This window comes from Perca flavescens, chromosome 21 (assembly GCF_004354835.1).
Source record: "Perca flavescens isolate YP-PL-M2 chromosome 21, PFLA_1.0, whole genome shotgun sequence".
In the NCBI taxonomy this organism is placed as follows: Eukaryota; Metazoa; Chordata; class Actinopteri; order Perciformes; family Percidae; genus Perca; species Perca flavescens.
The window spans coordinates 8,031,125-8,048,461 of NC_041351.1; the positions used below are offsets into that span (position 1 = coordinate 8,031,125).

Below are 17,337 nucleotides of genomic sequence, written 5' to 3' on the forward strand. Positions count from 1 at the left end.
CTTCAGGTAGGCTATATCACAAGAAAATAGAACACCATGCTGCAGTCCTGAAGCTAATGTCTTGAAAAGGTCAAACGCCTCCACTTCAGAAACAATAAGACGATAGAAATGACAACGGTGTATCGTACACAGCAATGTATCTTTGTACAGCCAAGGACAATAAAAAGTTGACCTGAGGTACTCCTTTTGAAATATGAATCTCAGAATAAATGCTTCATAATGTACGGACTAATACCTCATAAAAAGGCCAACAGCTGCTAAGCTGAATGGGCCTGAGATACGACGGGGTCAAGCAGGTTGCTGACTAGTGTACACAGAAACCCAAAAGTGAACAAACAACACAATCCTAAAAACAATGTAACCCGATCTTAATGTTGCAGTACCATCTGCTGGCATTGTGAACTCTGAGGGTGGCACATTCTGTGGCAGCCCTCTACGTGACCCTCCTGACCGTGATCAATCACACTCCCTTTCATCAAAGCTCCTGGAGTTCCTGAAGTATGTGCATGAAAGTAACCAGTTAGCTTCCTTCATCTCGCCGGGTTTCAAGAAGTCAACAAACAGCTCTTATTTTGGGTGTGTCAGGTGAGCGCATCAGGTGCGAGCGTCTGGTGGAGATCCAGGTGGTGTCTGCAGAGCACCCTGCACCTGCTGCCTATCCTCACTCACCCATCAGGGGGGGAAGATTCCCAGGATGCCAGAGGGCAGCTGCTGACAGGCACTACTTTGGATCGTCCCCTTGCTTCTATCTGCCTCCCCTGCATGGGGCCTCCTAGGGTCAGCTGCTAAGGGCATGCAAAGATGTCGGTGGGGGTGGTGGAGGTCAAGGAGTTGGCAAGGAGTGGGGACTACAGTCATGGGTGGGTTGCATGCCTTCAGCAGGAGGTGAGCGTCCCAGTTTTACAATTATACTCCCCGATAATCACTTTCACAATCCAAAGGCAGCTCAGAGCTCATGCTCAGGAGGTCTCTGGTGATCGAGTTACGTCCGCTGTGTGTGCCCTCTACAACCCCAACCATGACCCCTCCACCCACCCGTGCCGGTCCTCTCTACTCCACCTGCCAACCACAAACCTGCCCCTATGTTAGCAGATGTATTGAAAAACAGAGCCACTCAATACCTAATTCTATAAAAACGCTCTGTTAAAATGCTTTTGTTTTATATTGTATATTTCATTATCATTATGTGCAAAAAATGCATTTTCTTCCACTTTTATATTGAAATTCCACCCTTTCTCTTGTAAAGCATTAACATATTTTTTTGCCAAGTACTCATTTAATGAGTACATAGATTTTGGAGCTACCCAGCCAAAGATGGTTTATTTTGGAAAGGACTTTATTTAAAACTTGAAGGTAGACCTGCAGGTTTTATATACTGGGTAGTATATAAAACCTCTCCCTTCCGAAATTAGGCCAGCTCCCACATCCTGTTTCATGATGAAGCATGTCTAACTACATTAGAAAATTACAATCCAAAGCCATTTCTCAGGACCATTAAGGATATGTCTTTTCTGCTTAGTATTTTTTCCAATATGGTGTCAAAACAGACTCAATTAATCAGGGGATCAATTACGGTAAATGGGTTAAGTTTGTTTGAAAAATCTTGACTGTGTCTTGGCAAAAAAAGCTTAAACAAATGGCTCCTTGCAAAGCCTCACTAAAGAGTCCACGGAGAAATATTTTAAGGGTTTGCACACACAGACACATAACACCAGCAAAAAAAAAAACAATGTTCCTCATATTTTTGGCTGATATGGTTTTATACATCCAGAAGGGCAAGTGAGGTATTTTAGTTAGTATACACAGTGTGGTGCAAAGGGAGCGGGTGGTGAAGACCAAACTATTTTGAACTCTATTGCTGTATTTAAAACTCTGAGGAACATGTCATTCCTGTATTCCAGGCTGGGTTCCATCCAGGGGCAGCAGCGAGCGCCAAAAGCACATTGGAGGTTCTTACAGTTTGCATGCTCACATAAATATGGACACATTAGATACACACATACACATACACACAGTTAAATCTGGCCTCTAGTTCCAGCTGGTGTGTGGTTTTGTCATGACAACCTGGTGCAGCCACACAATAAACAATGTACGCATGGATGTTACAACTTGTTTTGTGTGTTGTATGGTTTTCTGCATTGTGATTGTGAATTGGTTAAATTATAGGAACTTAGAGATTGGAGGTATATACGCTGCTTTAGAGTGACTGCTGAAACAACCTTACTGTCCTATAAGACTCAAGTGAAGAGCTATTCGGTAATTCCCTTACGATTAACATCTAGTCTCTCCCATTTGGAGTTGTGTCATGCTTTCCACCGGTCCTCCAAACCTCTCCACACTCAGAATGACAAGTGAAATGTCAGGCAGCAGCGAACAAGGCCAGGGTAAAACTCTGCCACCCAATTAATTGACACACACTCTAAACACAGCCAACATATGAGAAACTTGGAAGACGACCTAATTTCAAATGCTGAGAATTCAACAGCTTTTCACCGTCAGCACTTGACAAATGTGTCTTTACTTGCTTTACGTTTGTGTGTGTGTGTGTGTGTGTGTGTGTGTGTGATTGTGTGTGTGTGTGTGTCTTTTCTTAATGAAGTTGTGTCAACAAATCACTAATGAAGAAAAAAACTGGCATTCATGGAATTTAAACACAGATGGGGCACATTTTATTATTCCACATATTTACATCTGGATCTTTATTTGTATTTCAGTAACAGAAAAAAAAATCTTTGATTTGTTGTGTTGAGTCTTGCCTCACAGACCGCTGTACGATACAGAAATACCAATCTGATCGACATTCGCTGCTTTCTAGCACAAATCCCCACTGGGTTACTGCTTTTATGATCAAGAGCCATTTTGTTTTATTACCATTACAGAACACCCTTTCAAATAAGGCCAGTTTTATGTAGAGGGAAACCCTGATTTTCTTTTTTTTTTTAGCTGAGCATACTCTTTTCGTTTGCTTTCTCATGGTTTAGATGCTGCATACATGAGGGGAAGCATTTGCGGAGAAGCTGAAGTGGATACACTTACTCTGATCAACTTTACACAAAAGACTTGCTGATATACACAAAGCTGCCTACCTTTCGATTTCCTGGATTTTTATTTGTTTTTTAAAGTTGTGGTCTGTTTAAGGCCTTGTTGTATGTGTCTGTATATGTGCATAAAAGAAGAAAGAATGTGTATTCCTTCGCTGAATACGGTTCTGTTTGTTTGGATCTAGATAACTATGTGTGTGGCGGAGGTGGTGGCACATTGCCCTTGTGTTTAACGGGTCACACATGTTTTTATGAAGGATAATTAACCCATTAAAAGGATCTGGTGAAGGCTAATCCAACTGGTCTGCAGACATCAAACAGGAACTACGGCTGGGTCTAGACAGGTGAACGCTGGGCTTTCAGTAACCCAAGTAGGCCAAAAAATATAATACTGACTACTCTGTAGCATGGACCTCTGCTTTAGTTCACAGTGTTTGTGCTTGACCTCCTTGTTCACTCTGAGTGTCCATTTCCACAACAAAAGCCTAACAGGTTGTATGTGATTATACAGATACACCGCTGAGAAATGTGCAGTGAAATGTAACACTGACTGACGGGGGTGATTGGGCCGGGTGTCGGTTTCCTGTTTAACAAAAGGCCTGAATTTACTGGATCACGAGAATGACATTTTATTCAGGGAGCTAAAATTATGTTTTTAGTTAAAAAGTACAACACCCCTAAAAAAATTAATATATAAAGTCCTTACCAAGATTTGAATAAATGCAGATGGTGAGACAGAATTTTACTACTTGGAGTCTTAGGACACATACAAGTGAAGTTAAAAGTTTAAAGCTACCAATGTTTCATGCTCTGACAGCCGTGCTGTATTTTTTTTTTATTTTTATTTTTTTTATCCTTCTCAAATCACTGACTTTTGCATCATAGCTTTGGGTGTGCGACTGACTTTTTAGTACAGTTGATGGAAATTCCCATAACAAGCCAGACAATTTTAATTCTAAGAAAGCTGGAAAAAGGAAGGCTGGCGATGTTGCCACGTCACATTAAGAGCTTGGAGGTGTTACAGTTAGGCAATATTACATCATTACAACATCATTATTGGTACGACAGTGATGCGGCTAGGTACAAGGCGCTTGCGTCGAGGTCCGTAAGCCTCACTGAAGCATCACTAAAGATTATAGATATGTTACCAAAAAAATTCAAACTGTATTCATATTGTAGTGGAATTTGTTCACAAAAAATAAGACTAAAAGAATGAAAGAAATGATAAGAGGATTTCTAGTCCCTATTTAGTCAGGCTATATACTGTCAATGGAACATTTAATTGTTTTAGCAAAAAGAAATATATTTTTTTTTTAACTGCATAAAACAAAACTGCTTTGCTAGCTCAATTGTGATGTGACTAAAATATTCGCTAAAAAAATTAAATGTTCCATTGACAGATTTAACTACTATATGGCCGCGAACTTCAAGCCATGGAGACGATTACGGGTCCTTGTTCAGCTAGCTTGTTTAGCTAGCGTGTTTAGCTGGCTGGCTAACTTGAGCTCAGTCAACTTTAGCTTTGTAGAGATCATGGGATTTCCCAAATTGAATAAATACCGCACATACAAACACAAAGCTGCTATGCTAGCTCAATCGTGTTGTAACTAAGATTTCTGTGAATTCTTTTTTCCATTGATTGATCGTTGGCTATGTTTGTGAACTTTACATGTAGGCTATTTTTAACATAGCACCATATCACTAACTCACCAGCAAAGCTGATGTGATCTAAACATTTCCAATAACTCCAGATCCCTGTATAATAAGAATACTTCATATAATCCAATGAATCACTTTATACAAATAAATGTGAGAGCTTCTGTGTGGTTCTTGATTTATTTTCATGAATAAAAATGTTTCATGAACAGTTTTTGATTCAACTCTGGAATGTTGACATTGAAATGTCGGAGTAATATTTTTTGTGACGAGCATGGTGTGATATCATGCTGATTTAAGGACGTTCTAAATGTCTAGTTGACCAATCAGATTGCCTGGTCGGATCTACTTATTGTAGAATTCACAGTCCCATAGGGACAGAGACGAGTGATTCATGCTGAGGACAAATATCGGCCTTGACAATAAACAAAGAGTCTCCTGAGACGGAAGCCGTTGGTTTTAAGTATTCACTGCTGCTAATGAAAGGAATCGCATAATTCAAGCAAATTGGACACAGTGATTAGTCACAGAAGATCTGGGCTTGTTTTGCACCAACACCAACAGATTGTTTTTTATTCTTTCATTTTAAAGGGCGGTATTTTTGAGTATTCAACATGTACTGGAGGCTGCTTCTTAGTATTTGGGAGTTTGTTCTTCAACCACGACATTTTAAAATTGTCCCGTCAGAGGATTTTCAAACTCGTGCAGCCATGAAATCCTAAAACCCCCGGTAGAGTTACTGTGTCTCCGGGGCACAGAGATTGTGCCGATGTTTTTGACGAGGGGCCTGGTAAGTTCAGCGATGCAATCATCCTGGTTTCCTGGTTTCGACAAAGCACTTTTAAAGTGCGCTAAAAAACACCTCTTTATGACCTCAAGCCAACAACCTCAAATGAATGCGACTCAATCAAAAGCTTGCACAAAAACACAAAAGCTATGAACAGGAAGACTCTCAGACGTTGTCGGGGAGAGCTGACAAGATGAACTCCTGCAGAGCGGGCCATGCTGTTGTAACAGTTATTTATTCCTCTTTTTAATTCAAGGGTCCTTCGGTTTTAAATGGACGGCATTAAGGGGAACCAGCACTAAGGTCTGTCCTTGGAGGCACGGTCCAAATTCCAGAGAATCTTGGCAACTCCTCGGGATAGATGGGACCCTCATGGATATAAAACCCCACAATGGATGAATAGGTAAACAGAAGGGTGTGAAAGAGTGATGGCGAAAAGAGAATGTTCACTCTCAGAGAGGCACAAAGAGGGAGGTGTGTGAGTGGGAGATGGGAGAGAGCCAGAGTGTTTGGGGGAGGAGAGGGAGCAAGCGAGAAGGGACTGGAGGGAGTTGTCAGTGAGGGAGAGTAAAAAGTTTTGTCTCCAGGCTTTTAGAGGGTGCTGTGTGTGGTGTTAACTCAATCAAAAGGTGAATTATACCTCCTGAGACACTCAGGTAACCTTTCATTATGGCCCTAATCCTTCTTAATAACAGAGCTGCAATGTCGGCAATGCCCCATTAGACAGAGAACCACTGAGAGGGAGAGCCATTATTCCCCACAGGCCTGTGGAAATGTGAACACACAACACTCACTCACACACGCTCGCAGTGACAGATGAAATCAATCACAAATTCGACTTGAGCGAGGAAAACACAGCATACACTCCCTCATACGGAGACACTGAAGGAGAGTAAATTGTGTGTTTATGTGGGATCAGAGTTTCTCTAAAGTTTCACTTTTGTGACTGAAACTGGTGCTATGAAAGCAAACTCAAGACGGAAACTGGCTCTTCGGAACAGAGGATCGACTAGACAGTAAACTTGTTCTTTTCATCCTAAAAGTTTGTAAAAAAAAAAAAAAAAACACGATACAAAACGTTTGACGAAGTCAAGTTATGATTTCAATACAATTTACTTTGTGATGTATGAGGTTGTAATTTATCTGCATTTAAAGATTACATTTGAACTTGTTGAAGGTTTTGCACTTCTTAATATATAGTCGGCACATCTAAGCATTAAGTCCGGCTTTTTAGAAAAGAAAATCCTGTTTTACTATTTAGGGAAGCTCCATTGAGCCTTTCCGTAACTTGCAAAAGTGTTTAAGATTTGCAGCGGACCAATGTACATAGCCTACAATAATACATAATTAAATTATTAATTGTAACAAATAAAATTGAGGTCTGAGTTTAATAGAACAAATGGGTTAAAGAAAATGCACTACATCTTGTAAAAATGTCTGAAATAAGTATGTACAGATTGAAAATGTCTGTTTACTGAACAAATACTTTGCATTAAGTGTAAATAATAAATTAAGATAAAGTGTTGAGAGAAAACTTGTTTGAAGTTTGAAGAGCAGACACTTGTTTGAAGTTTCACAAGCAGATGTAGTTTTTATGAAGTTATACAAGGCAATAATGCTACAACAGAGAAAATGTAAATTGCAACTCCTTAAAATTTTAAATACTTAAGATTTATCCTCGTCTAATTTCCCAGCCTAATCAAGCTACAAACCTTGATTCCACTATAGTCCTGACCAAAACAACTTAAAGGCAGTCAACCCTAAAATGTGCAACAAAATGAGCAGCCCGATAACATCTAATGAAAGCAGGCCTAATGTAGCGTAATAAATCAACAGGCTGTCCAAAGTGCTTCACCATTCAAAGTGCTTCACCAACAGCAACTAGGCCACTTTTACAAAAGTTGAGATGTTAAATAAAGATTTCTTGGTTGTGTAGACTAAACTTTATGATGTAGTAGTAGGCTAAAATAAAAAGTTGGATAAACACAATCTATCATCGTGGCAATTTAATGACTAATAACAATATAGTCTACAGAATTTAAGCCTAGATTATAAGAGGGACGTTTATTATAGGCTATTACAATATTTCCACAGTAACTTACCTCAGTTTGATAGAATATTAATGTATGCTAAATATTTATGTCGGTCTAAAAGGTGTTCACATTTTCATATTTTTTTTTTTCTCCAAACATTTTCTAGTTTATTAAATATTCACCTGTACCACTCCAGTCCGTTCTCATAGTTGCGGTCGAAGAAGTGCGGCTCCGCTCCCACGGCTCTGATGTCTGGATGAACCCGGAGAAACTCCAGCAGAGCCCGGGTCCCTCCTTTCTTCACCCCGATGATGAGAGCCTGGGGCAGCTTCTTTCTCCCCTCCCCGAGCGGACTGAGTTTACCTGCGAACCTCGGCGATACTTTCCTGGAAGCAACTATATCCGGAGGCGTATAGCCCATCAGCTCCGACCCGGCGGTCCATTCGTACGCAAGTCTTTTAGTCCTCAGCGACCTCAAGTCCTCGAAGAGCCCCGTAGCCCGGCTGGAGGACGCTTTGACCGGTGAGGGCGAGGTGGTGGTGCTGCAGCGGTCGGCGAGGCAGTGCAGGAGGAAGAGAGAGGTGAGGAGGGAGCACAGCATGACCGCCGCTTTCCTGAAGATGCCTCGGGACGGGGGGTCCAGTTTACTGATGCGGCTAAAAGCCATACCGGTCCCTGGGTCGTCGGTTCAGGAGCCACAGCCATGCTAGGCACCCATTATAGAGTCTTCTTTCCATGAAAAAAAGCGAGGAGTGAGTCTTCGTCCACAGTGTGCTGCTGTAGATAACACCTCTGTCTCCTCCAAAAAAGAAGACGAAAAGAAACAAAAAAGCCTAATGATACCTGCTGCACACAGGTGAGAAAGACGACGCCCAAAATGACAGAGAACAGCCACAATAAGGTGCTTCCAGACAGTGTAGGCTCAAACGATGTATGCACTCAGGTAACAAACTCTCTTCTTTCCTTGCTCTGCGTAGGATGCCACCACGAGCCCTGATGTACCACCCGCACGTGTATAGAGTTGTAAACTTGTCTCGCATGTCAGGTTGCTTGACTGGCACCTCCATGGCCAATGAGATGAAGAGAGAAGCAGACAGGATCCAATGATATTCCAGGTGGGCGGAGACACGGGTGCACAGAACGTTTCAGGCAAATTAGAGGGAATTTTCCTACAAAATTAAGTTGTGAAGAGTGAAAAAAATGCTGCATAGACACACTAAATATAACCACAATAATGAACAAAGAGACGTGACACAAACACATTTGCAAACTTTCAAAATGCAGAAAAATATAATGCATTTATTTTATTTATTCAAACGTTTATTCAAATGGTGTATTTGAGATCAACATCTCTTTTTATAAATCTAGACTTGTGCACAAGAGTGAACATATAGCCTAAAGTAAAAGCCTACAGATATACTCCTGGATGCTAAAACTCATACTTCTCGTTCTAAAAACCACACACACACACACACACACACACACACACACACACACACACACACACACACACACACACACACAAATATGCTGTGGTCATTTTATAGATATGACTGTTTAGTGCATCGATTTGTCCACTTAAGCAGCTTGTTTTGAGGCCACCAAAGAAGATGCCCTCCACCATGAACTCTTTTTTATGACATGAAGAAGAACAAAACAAGTGAAATAATGATAACGGGGCACATTATTTCTTTACAAGTGAACAAGAACAGAACCAAATGTTTCACATCTGCTCCTGCCTTTTGGGTATTACCATGAGAATGTGCAGGCAGTGCTTCAATGCTGCACAGCTCACTGCTTGAGAAAGAGGATGGAGACCTCAACACTGGGCTGTGCTGCCAGTGCCAGATGTCCCCCCATGTTGTCGAAACAATACAAGGGGGTGTCCCGCATCTAACAAATCACACCCCGTGTCTTTTCTCTGTCTCGCTGACACTGGAGAGATGCTCGACCCCGTCAAACCAACTGTGATGACACCCAGCATTCCCTCACAGAGGTCAAATGGCTTCACACTCCTTCTTACCATAGACAAATACTGGTAAAATAATGATGTTCTCTTTCTTTTCATGAGAAATTGAATGCTCCTAGAATCTCTGCTAGCACACTTTATTCATGTATTTATGTATTTATTTATTTATGTGTTTAAACTGTTATAAAAGGGACAATCTGACAGCTTAGTAACTACATAGAGGTTCCCAACCTCTCTTGGTCTGGACCCCCCTACAGAGGTCACGAGATAAATCTAAGGGGTCAGACATGATTAACGTGAAAGGGCAGAATGCAAAACAAATTCTTCCACACACTTCTGTTTTAATCTGACTTATCTGGTCTTTCTGTGTGAGAAATTGTAAGTGAAAATGTTAACCAGTGGTGGAGTACTCGGCTCCTTTACTTAAATAAAAGTTGTGATAAGGTAGTATAAAATAAGCACAAATTGCATTAAAAAAATATGTATCAAAGTTCTCATTATGCAGTTTGGCCACTTTCAGTTATTATACATTTTATATTATTGGATAATTTTCTTGATGCATTACGGTGGAGGACGTATTTAAATCCCCTCTTTAAGTAAAAGTATAAATATTCCAGTATAAAACTACTCTTTGACAAGTAAAAGTCCTGAATTTAAAGTGTTACTTAAAAAGTAGGCATATGGGCGCCCAAATGGCTCAGCTGGTAGAGCGGGCGCCCATATATAGAGGTTTACTCCTCAACGCAGCGGGCCCGGGTTTGACTCCGACCTGTGGCCCTTTGCTGCATGTCATTCCCCCCTCTCTCTCCTCTTTCATGTCTTCAGCTGTCCTGTCAATTAAAGGCCTAAAATGCTCAAAAAATAATCTTAAAAAAAAGAAATAATAAGTAGACGTATTATTAGCAAAATGGACTTAACTAGAAAAATGTTAGGAGCTACTTTTTGCTACTTTAACTATTGTTGGTTGTGTAGTTTAATCTGTATGCAATGTATCATATTTCATAAAATGATCCTCTGTTTTAAATAGATTTAAAATATCTGTAAAGTAACTATAGTTGTGAAATAACAAAGTAGAATAAAAAGTATATTTCCCTCTGAAATCTATTGGAGTGCAAGTAGCAAAAATGGAAAAGCTCAAAAGTGAGTACTTGAGTAAATGTACTTACTTTCCACCACTGATTGTACCCCTTGAGGCCTCTTAAAAAGATTTAAATGAAAAAATCTGAGAAGAGAAAATCATAGACATATTGCATTTGTGCTGAGGGACCGTTGCTAAAGACCATTGATTAGTCTAATAGCACTGTTGTCATCAGTGGCGTCTGAGTAGGTACTCTAAATCTGGGGCGTGCTTTGTGCAACGTACCCATTTTCAGCCGGTTTTAATGTTTGTGCAGCGACACATACTTCCTTAGAAAAAAAAACAGCATTTAGTGTGTAATTACACACCCAGACATTTGTGCTTTAAGAAAAATGTATAAGCAGTCTAGAAGGCATGTAAAAACGTAATTCGGCTTTCATCTTCGCCGTTTATCCAAATTGCAGCACTATGGTTACAGTGACGCAGCTTTTTTGGAATCTTGGATGCAGAGTGTGGCGTTTTAAGTTTAAAGGGAGTACAAACACAAACTGTTTATTATCCTTTTGAATATAATCTTGCATTGACTTTGCATATTGAATAGATTCTCAGGGCATGCCATGGGAAAGGAAACAAGTGCCTAGGCGAAACCAAAATAGGAACGGCTGAATTTTGTGTATCTGATTGTTGTTTCATTGAAATGTAGAAACCATACCAAGACTTGTGCTTTCGCTCTCTCAAATGCACCATCAACTGCGAGAATATACTCATGCAGGAACTGTTTCCATTGCTGAGCTGGCCAAGTAGTTAGACTGTGTCTCAGCCATGCACATAATCTCGAGACAAGTTTATGAACAGAGGTTTGGGAGCTGTCAGTTCGGAGGAGACATCTTTACTGCCAATATAATGGCTTTACGTTTCTCGACCTGAAATCTGTGCCGATAAAATATGTTTTGGTACAATATTCATCTTTAGCTTTGGTTTTAATGGCATATACATTTAATAAGTTGGTAAAATGTATACTGGATATTGAAATATAAAAAAACAAAATAAAAAAGGTACAATGCTCCACAGGGCAAACATGGTTAGAAACAGATGCAGCTAGTAAAAATAAGATTTATATGTGGAAATTGTATAAATATAATTTATGACATGTTCCGTGCATGAACTAAGATCAGCCTCAGAAATTTCCACACAAGCTTCTTGGCTCCAGAAGTTCATCTCTTAAAATCATCACATTTTGAGTAAAATTGAAATGGCATTGCCCACTTAAAAAAAACCCAACATAAACAGTACAATACCTACCACCAAAATGGCTATAAGAGATTTAAAAAAATACATTTTGATGCAACAGTTATAGAAAAGATGAAATTCCCTTCTTGGTACTCAACCTGTTAATGATATTAGAGACATGTTACAAAACACTGTACTTGCATGATGTGTGAGCCATGACTCAATGTTTTCTGAAAAACTTTGGGATTTTTTTCACTGCGAGAGGAAATGTACTCGTTCTATATACACAGCTGTTGGCCATTCATCGAGGTTGGGTTCTTCTGCTTCATTGGCAGGCCGTGCGCTGAACAGGAAGGGTTTCTATTGAGCACGGAAACCCAAATAAATTGTGCTCTTAATCAGATTAATGCTCATCTGAAGTAGGCTGTTTCTCTAAATAGTCTCAAAATGTCAACATTCAACCAATTTGAATTAAGCACAAAACCAATTACACTCATCAATGCTTTATCTCAAGATTTGTGCTTGCGGATGTTTGCCACAAGCTGAGGGGGAGGACATGGTACATAATTACTTTTTTTGGGTCTTTTTTTAAATGGGAGGGCGTTATGATTAAGTTCATATACATGTTATACTACTTTCAAAGGAAAGCTATTACCTTGAAACATAATTTTTTTAATTATCCTACAAAATCTGATGCCATTGGTTATCCGTCAAAACCAAATCTTAATTAATTTATGCATATATGGAGGTGATAAATTCAAGATTAAACAGCCTCCTTGTGCAATATGTGTGATGCCAAAGCGTGTGCTGTTGTATATGAAATGAGTCTCACAGCAGCTTGTGTATGGTGTGTTTCATTTTGTGTCACATTCCTTCCTCCAAGAGGCAGCAGGATGCAGCTGATTATGAGAGAGGCATGCAGGGCGGGGAGGGGAGGGAGGGGCTGTTCCAGTTGGAAGCTTGTCTGCTTGTTTGTCCATCTCTATAGGCCGATAATCAGGTTTAAAGACAAGCTAGTGTGGGTACAAAAACGGTAATGGCACATATGGCTGGCTGGGTTGCATCGTAAATTATCTTCAAATGCACCTGGCGCTAGGAAAATAGTGTCAAGGTAAAGTATGAAACAACCTTTAAAAGCTCTGCATGGGACATTTTACCAGCATGCAAAAAAAAAAAAAAAATCTGTATTAATTTAACATGAGATGAATATTTAATACTTAAAGCCCCTGAAAAGTTGGTTTCTCAATAACGTTAAACATTCATGACTGAATAAGACACAGAAGAGCAAAGACAAAAATGTTGCAAAATAACAAAAAACTGTTCTAACTTTGGCAGACAGTTGTGTTCAGGACCCCATCACTCAGGGTATTTAAACAGTACTCTCAGTGAGGCTAATTTTTAAGATAAGATAAGAACAGTTTGGTTCGGCTTGGTCCTGTTTTGAATGACATCATTTATGTCAATTTAGGGGTGGTTGGGTAGGTGGGTGAATGGGGCCGAGAGGTGTGTGTGTGTGTGTGGGGGGGGGGGTTATATGTGTATATCTGTATGGGTGTGCTACATTTTCATGTATGAAAAGTGCTATATAAATAAAGTCTGATTGATTGATTGATTGATAAGATAAGATAGACTTTATTTACTTGTCACAGCAGCTTAATGCAACACAGCAAATAAGAAAAATACACATTAGGCGCCTGGGTAAAGCTCACCCGGTAGAGCGCATGCCCATATACATATACATGTCTAAGCTGTCCTGTTAAAAATAAATGCCTAAAAATGCCACAAAAATTATCTTAAAAAAAGAAGAAAAAAATTAGAATACAGTAATAAGGCTAAATATGTACAATATAAACACTTCTTTTATATACAGGTGGGAAGAATATAGATATACAGATGAATATTATACAGATGAATAGGAAATGGCATATTGCACAGTTGGGGGCCTATAACACATAACCTATAACACATTATTATACTGTCCTGTTTCAGAGCCCTCAGGATATCCCTCTGTAACCAGGCTGCAGGAAAAAAATCATAGCGTCATTACACAAAGAGCCACAAAGTCCAGAAACAATTGCACACCATGATGACCTTTTAACCCTGCTTTGTGCCTGGGACAAGGCCAAACTGTGGAGACGGTGTTGGCTGATATGGGCTTGATATAGGTGTTCAAATGACCAGTGCAGATGATGCGTCACATATGAGCCCATTAGAGCCCCATTGGACGGCTGCATGCTGTGTTCATTAAAAAGCAATATGTAAAAGTCTGATCTGCCATTTCCTGCAGATAAGTATCTGCTCATACATCCAAAAAAGACAGCTAGGCTGTGGGTTGTTTTAGCCACCACAGAGCAGGGTAATCACAAAGCATAGATCCTCCAACTGTGAGTTCAAATTAACCATGTTGCTAACAGAGCCTGAAATAGTGTGGGATTGAGGGTTAGGGCCTGCAATCTGGCCAGGATATCTTCACGCTGTTTGCTGCCGTAATGCGATGATGGAGCCCAAGCAGAATCGATTAAAGCAATCATTTGTTGAATCAGGTGTTTTTCTGCCTGGATGCAATAACGGTATGACGTTTTCTGTGATGCTTGTGTTCTGCTGAATACCCTCGGCCTGATGCAGTGCAGCACATGCAGAGGAGCAACGTCTTTATTTTGGCAATTGACCAGGTCTCATTTCAAATAACAAAAATGGAAAATATATAAGGTATATCTCTGAATATGTGATGTTGTGGTTTCAAGGCACTTTTGAGTGTGACGTTGCACCAGCAATGCCACATTATCCTTCTCACCTGTTTACTTTGAAAGCGATATCAATCCCAGGCATGACACCTCAAAACGTCCATCTGTAAATGAGCTCTGTGTGGTCTTCAGCCCACACCGAGGTGCAACTCAGCCCCGGCTTCTATACATTGATGGACATGTGAACGTCGGAGAGTCGTCCAAGACAAACAAGGCCCCTTAGTTTGTGTGATTATTGTGCATAGCTAAAATAATTCTCAGTGAAAGTGGAGCAGAGGATGACGGGGGCAGCTGCTGTCAGAGTCAGGAAACGTGAAGGTGTGCAGCCTGATGTATGGAGAGAGGCTGTTTTTGGAGATCCTAGCCCAGTCTCCTTCCCATTAATGAACTCCCTAAAGGGTATATGAGCAGAGATGCAGTGATAGACAAGACTGTGGTGCTGGATATGGCGGATATTGCCTAACCTCTGGAGAGGGCTCCATAGCTAATGACAAATGGATGGTTGAAGTGACGGGAAAGAGATTGATCACCTCACATTTTACCCCACAGACATTCCGTCTTTGAGGTGTGCCGTGATATTAACTCTAACCTTTTATGGCTGTCAGATTTAAGACATTTTTTTGTTCTCAGGTGCAACAAGGCTGGAAACCACACACTCTACAAACACCTGAGATTGATCCTTCCCCGTCAAAGAGGTCATGAGAACTGGGATGACTGGCAACGAGAGCGTGCCAGTGAGTACGTTTGGGGTGAAGCTTAAAGGGATCATGTTACATCTGATGTCATCACCAGACATCCTGAGAGGCACGAGGGCGACTAACACACTGGGCAATTTGTTAGCAGTCCTGATAACTGCATGCAACAGGCCACAAAGTCTAATATCTTGTTCTATCCTAACGATTAAAACAATAACTTGAAGGCAACTTTTTGATCATAATGCCACAGTAGATATGATTAAATACGTTTAGGGAGACTAGTAGTAAGTATTTACATTTTAAATTCCATCACTGAACAGGGCTGATGAGTAGGAAATTATATTCTAAGGTGATTTTTCTTTGTCAATTGGACAATAAACTCACCTTCTCTTACTGCCAATGAGGCTAAAACTTTTTTCATCCTTCATGCTTAGATGATACGCTTACCTCTTGGCCCACCATGACAATATTTACATCAGAGATAATCTTGCCTGGTCACATGGAAAATATGTAATGAAGACTATTTGTTAATGTCAGTGTCTGGCCGGGTGGTGCCTCCTGAAATAATCTGAGCCCTCTGCCATTTACGGACTTATTTTTCAGACACGTCAGAAGAAAGTCTAATTAAATTTCTGCCTTGGATGACTCGTTAATAGGAAATGAAGCGTGGGTGATAGCTTGTTAGCTGGGGCACATAATCAAAAAGCAGTGACAAGGTTGTGTTTGCATGCGGCTGCCACTGTGTGTCTTTTCCAACCTCTTCCTCAAAATGATTGTTTTGGCTTGAAAAATATTGTAGTACTATTAAAGCATTACAGCTTAAAGGAGCTCCTAACATACCAGACCTTTAGTTATGTTGGATATGAAAACTCTATAATTGCTCCCTTTTAAGAAGACGTAATTTCACCATGCATCAGGAGTACCAATTCATCTAAAAACAGGTTTTTATGGTAAAGGTTAGATACAGTACTTTAATTAGCTAGCTCAGACTTCAGTTGCATGTTAGAACAAGAGAATCAGGAAGTCACTGAACGCAGCATTGTCATTTACATTCCTGCAGACGTGTGCAGATTTCAAAATTCCCCAAAACTATATATATACATTTGCATACTTACAGATACAGACCCCAAAAAATCTTCAAAGAGAAAAAAGACATTGTGTGTTAAGAAGACATCACCACACAGCATTTAACCAAAAAAAGGTATCCTACATTCAGAAGCAAGTGCTAATATGAATGATCTTTTCCATATAAACCCTTATTCAAGAAATTTTTTTGTAAACCATAATGGCAGTCTTTTAAATCTTTGTTAATGAGGGACACTCCAGGGATATAGTATTGCAATTATGTTAAGATGGGAGGCTCACAACAGACAGATTAAAAATGAATAGTTAAAATCAAAACAACAGAGGTGAGATATCCTGACTTTTAGTCCCAGGTATGGGTCAAGCTCCAAAACACTTTGTCAAACTGACAAACCCACATTGTTACAAGTTTTCTTTTACTAGTACAGTGCCCGTAACGTGCCTGTTCGGAACAGGCCGATTGCTTGGTATCCGGTATTGCTGCTTGCTGCTTTCTCGAGAACTGCTCATCCAAACAACTTCACACTCAACACTGTGCTTCCCTGGGTCCTGAGCAATACACCTGCCATGACACAGTTGTGTCCCATAGCAATGCTGTGAGTATTCACATTCACAGGCTATCAAAAGCGTTCCAAAAGTACAGTAACATCGCTGAGGCTTGAAATGTTGGAGTTTGCTACAATGCAACATCTGTGGTCTCTCTTTTTTTCATCTGCTCTTGAATGTTCTGTACGGAGGGACGGAGAGCGAGCTTTACCCAGCATACTGTTCAGTGGTGTAACAGTTAATAGCTCCTCCAGAGCCACAGAACACATGATACAACTCTTCTCACAGGTAACAAATGTGTGGAGTTAAAATCCATTAAAATCCATTAAAATCCATTAAAATCCAACAATTTATCCCATTTATGGAAGGGCCAGTGAACAGCTGCTGCCTTACTTCATGCAACAACAAGTTGCTTGTAACAAAGAAACAATAAAAAAAGACAGCAGCCACTTTAAAACAGGTGATTGTTATTGCT

At 40.2% G+C, this 17,337-nt stretch overlaps 1 protein-coding gene and 1 long non-coding RNA gene across 2 annotated transcripts in view; one reads left to right on the forward strand and one right to left on the reverse strand.

Annotated features, from left to right (window-relative positions):
• The window catches only part of LOC114548192 (heparan sulfate glucosamine 3-O-sulfotransferase 3A1), a 33,321-nt gene extending 24,756 nt beyond the window's left edge, over positions 1-8,565 (reverse strand). Inside the window, exon 1 of the mRNA XM_028567995.1 lies at positions 7,700-8,565. Coding sequence (XP_028423796.1) covers positions 7,700-8,184 — 485 coding nt within the window. The 5' untranslated portion in view covers positions 8,185-8,565. The remainder of the gene's footprint in view (positions 1-7,699) is intronic.
• On the forward strand, positions 7,948-15,463 carry LOC114548193 (uncharacterized). Its single transcript, XR_003691334.1, has 3 exons — positions 7,948-8,373; positions 8,495-8,632; positions 15,169-15,463. It is a non-coding gene; the product is annotated as an uncharacterized LOC114548193 (long non-coding RNA).
• Positions 15,464-17,337: the final 1,874 nt, after the last annotated feature.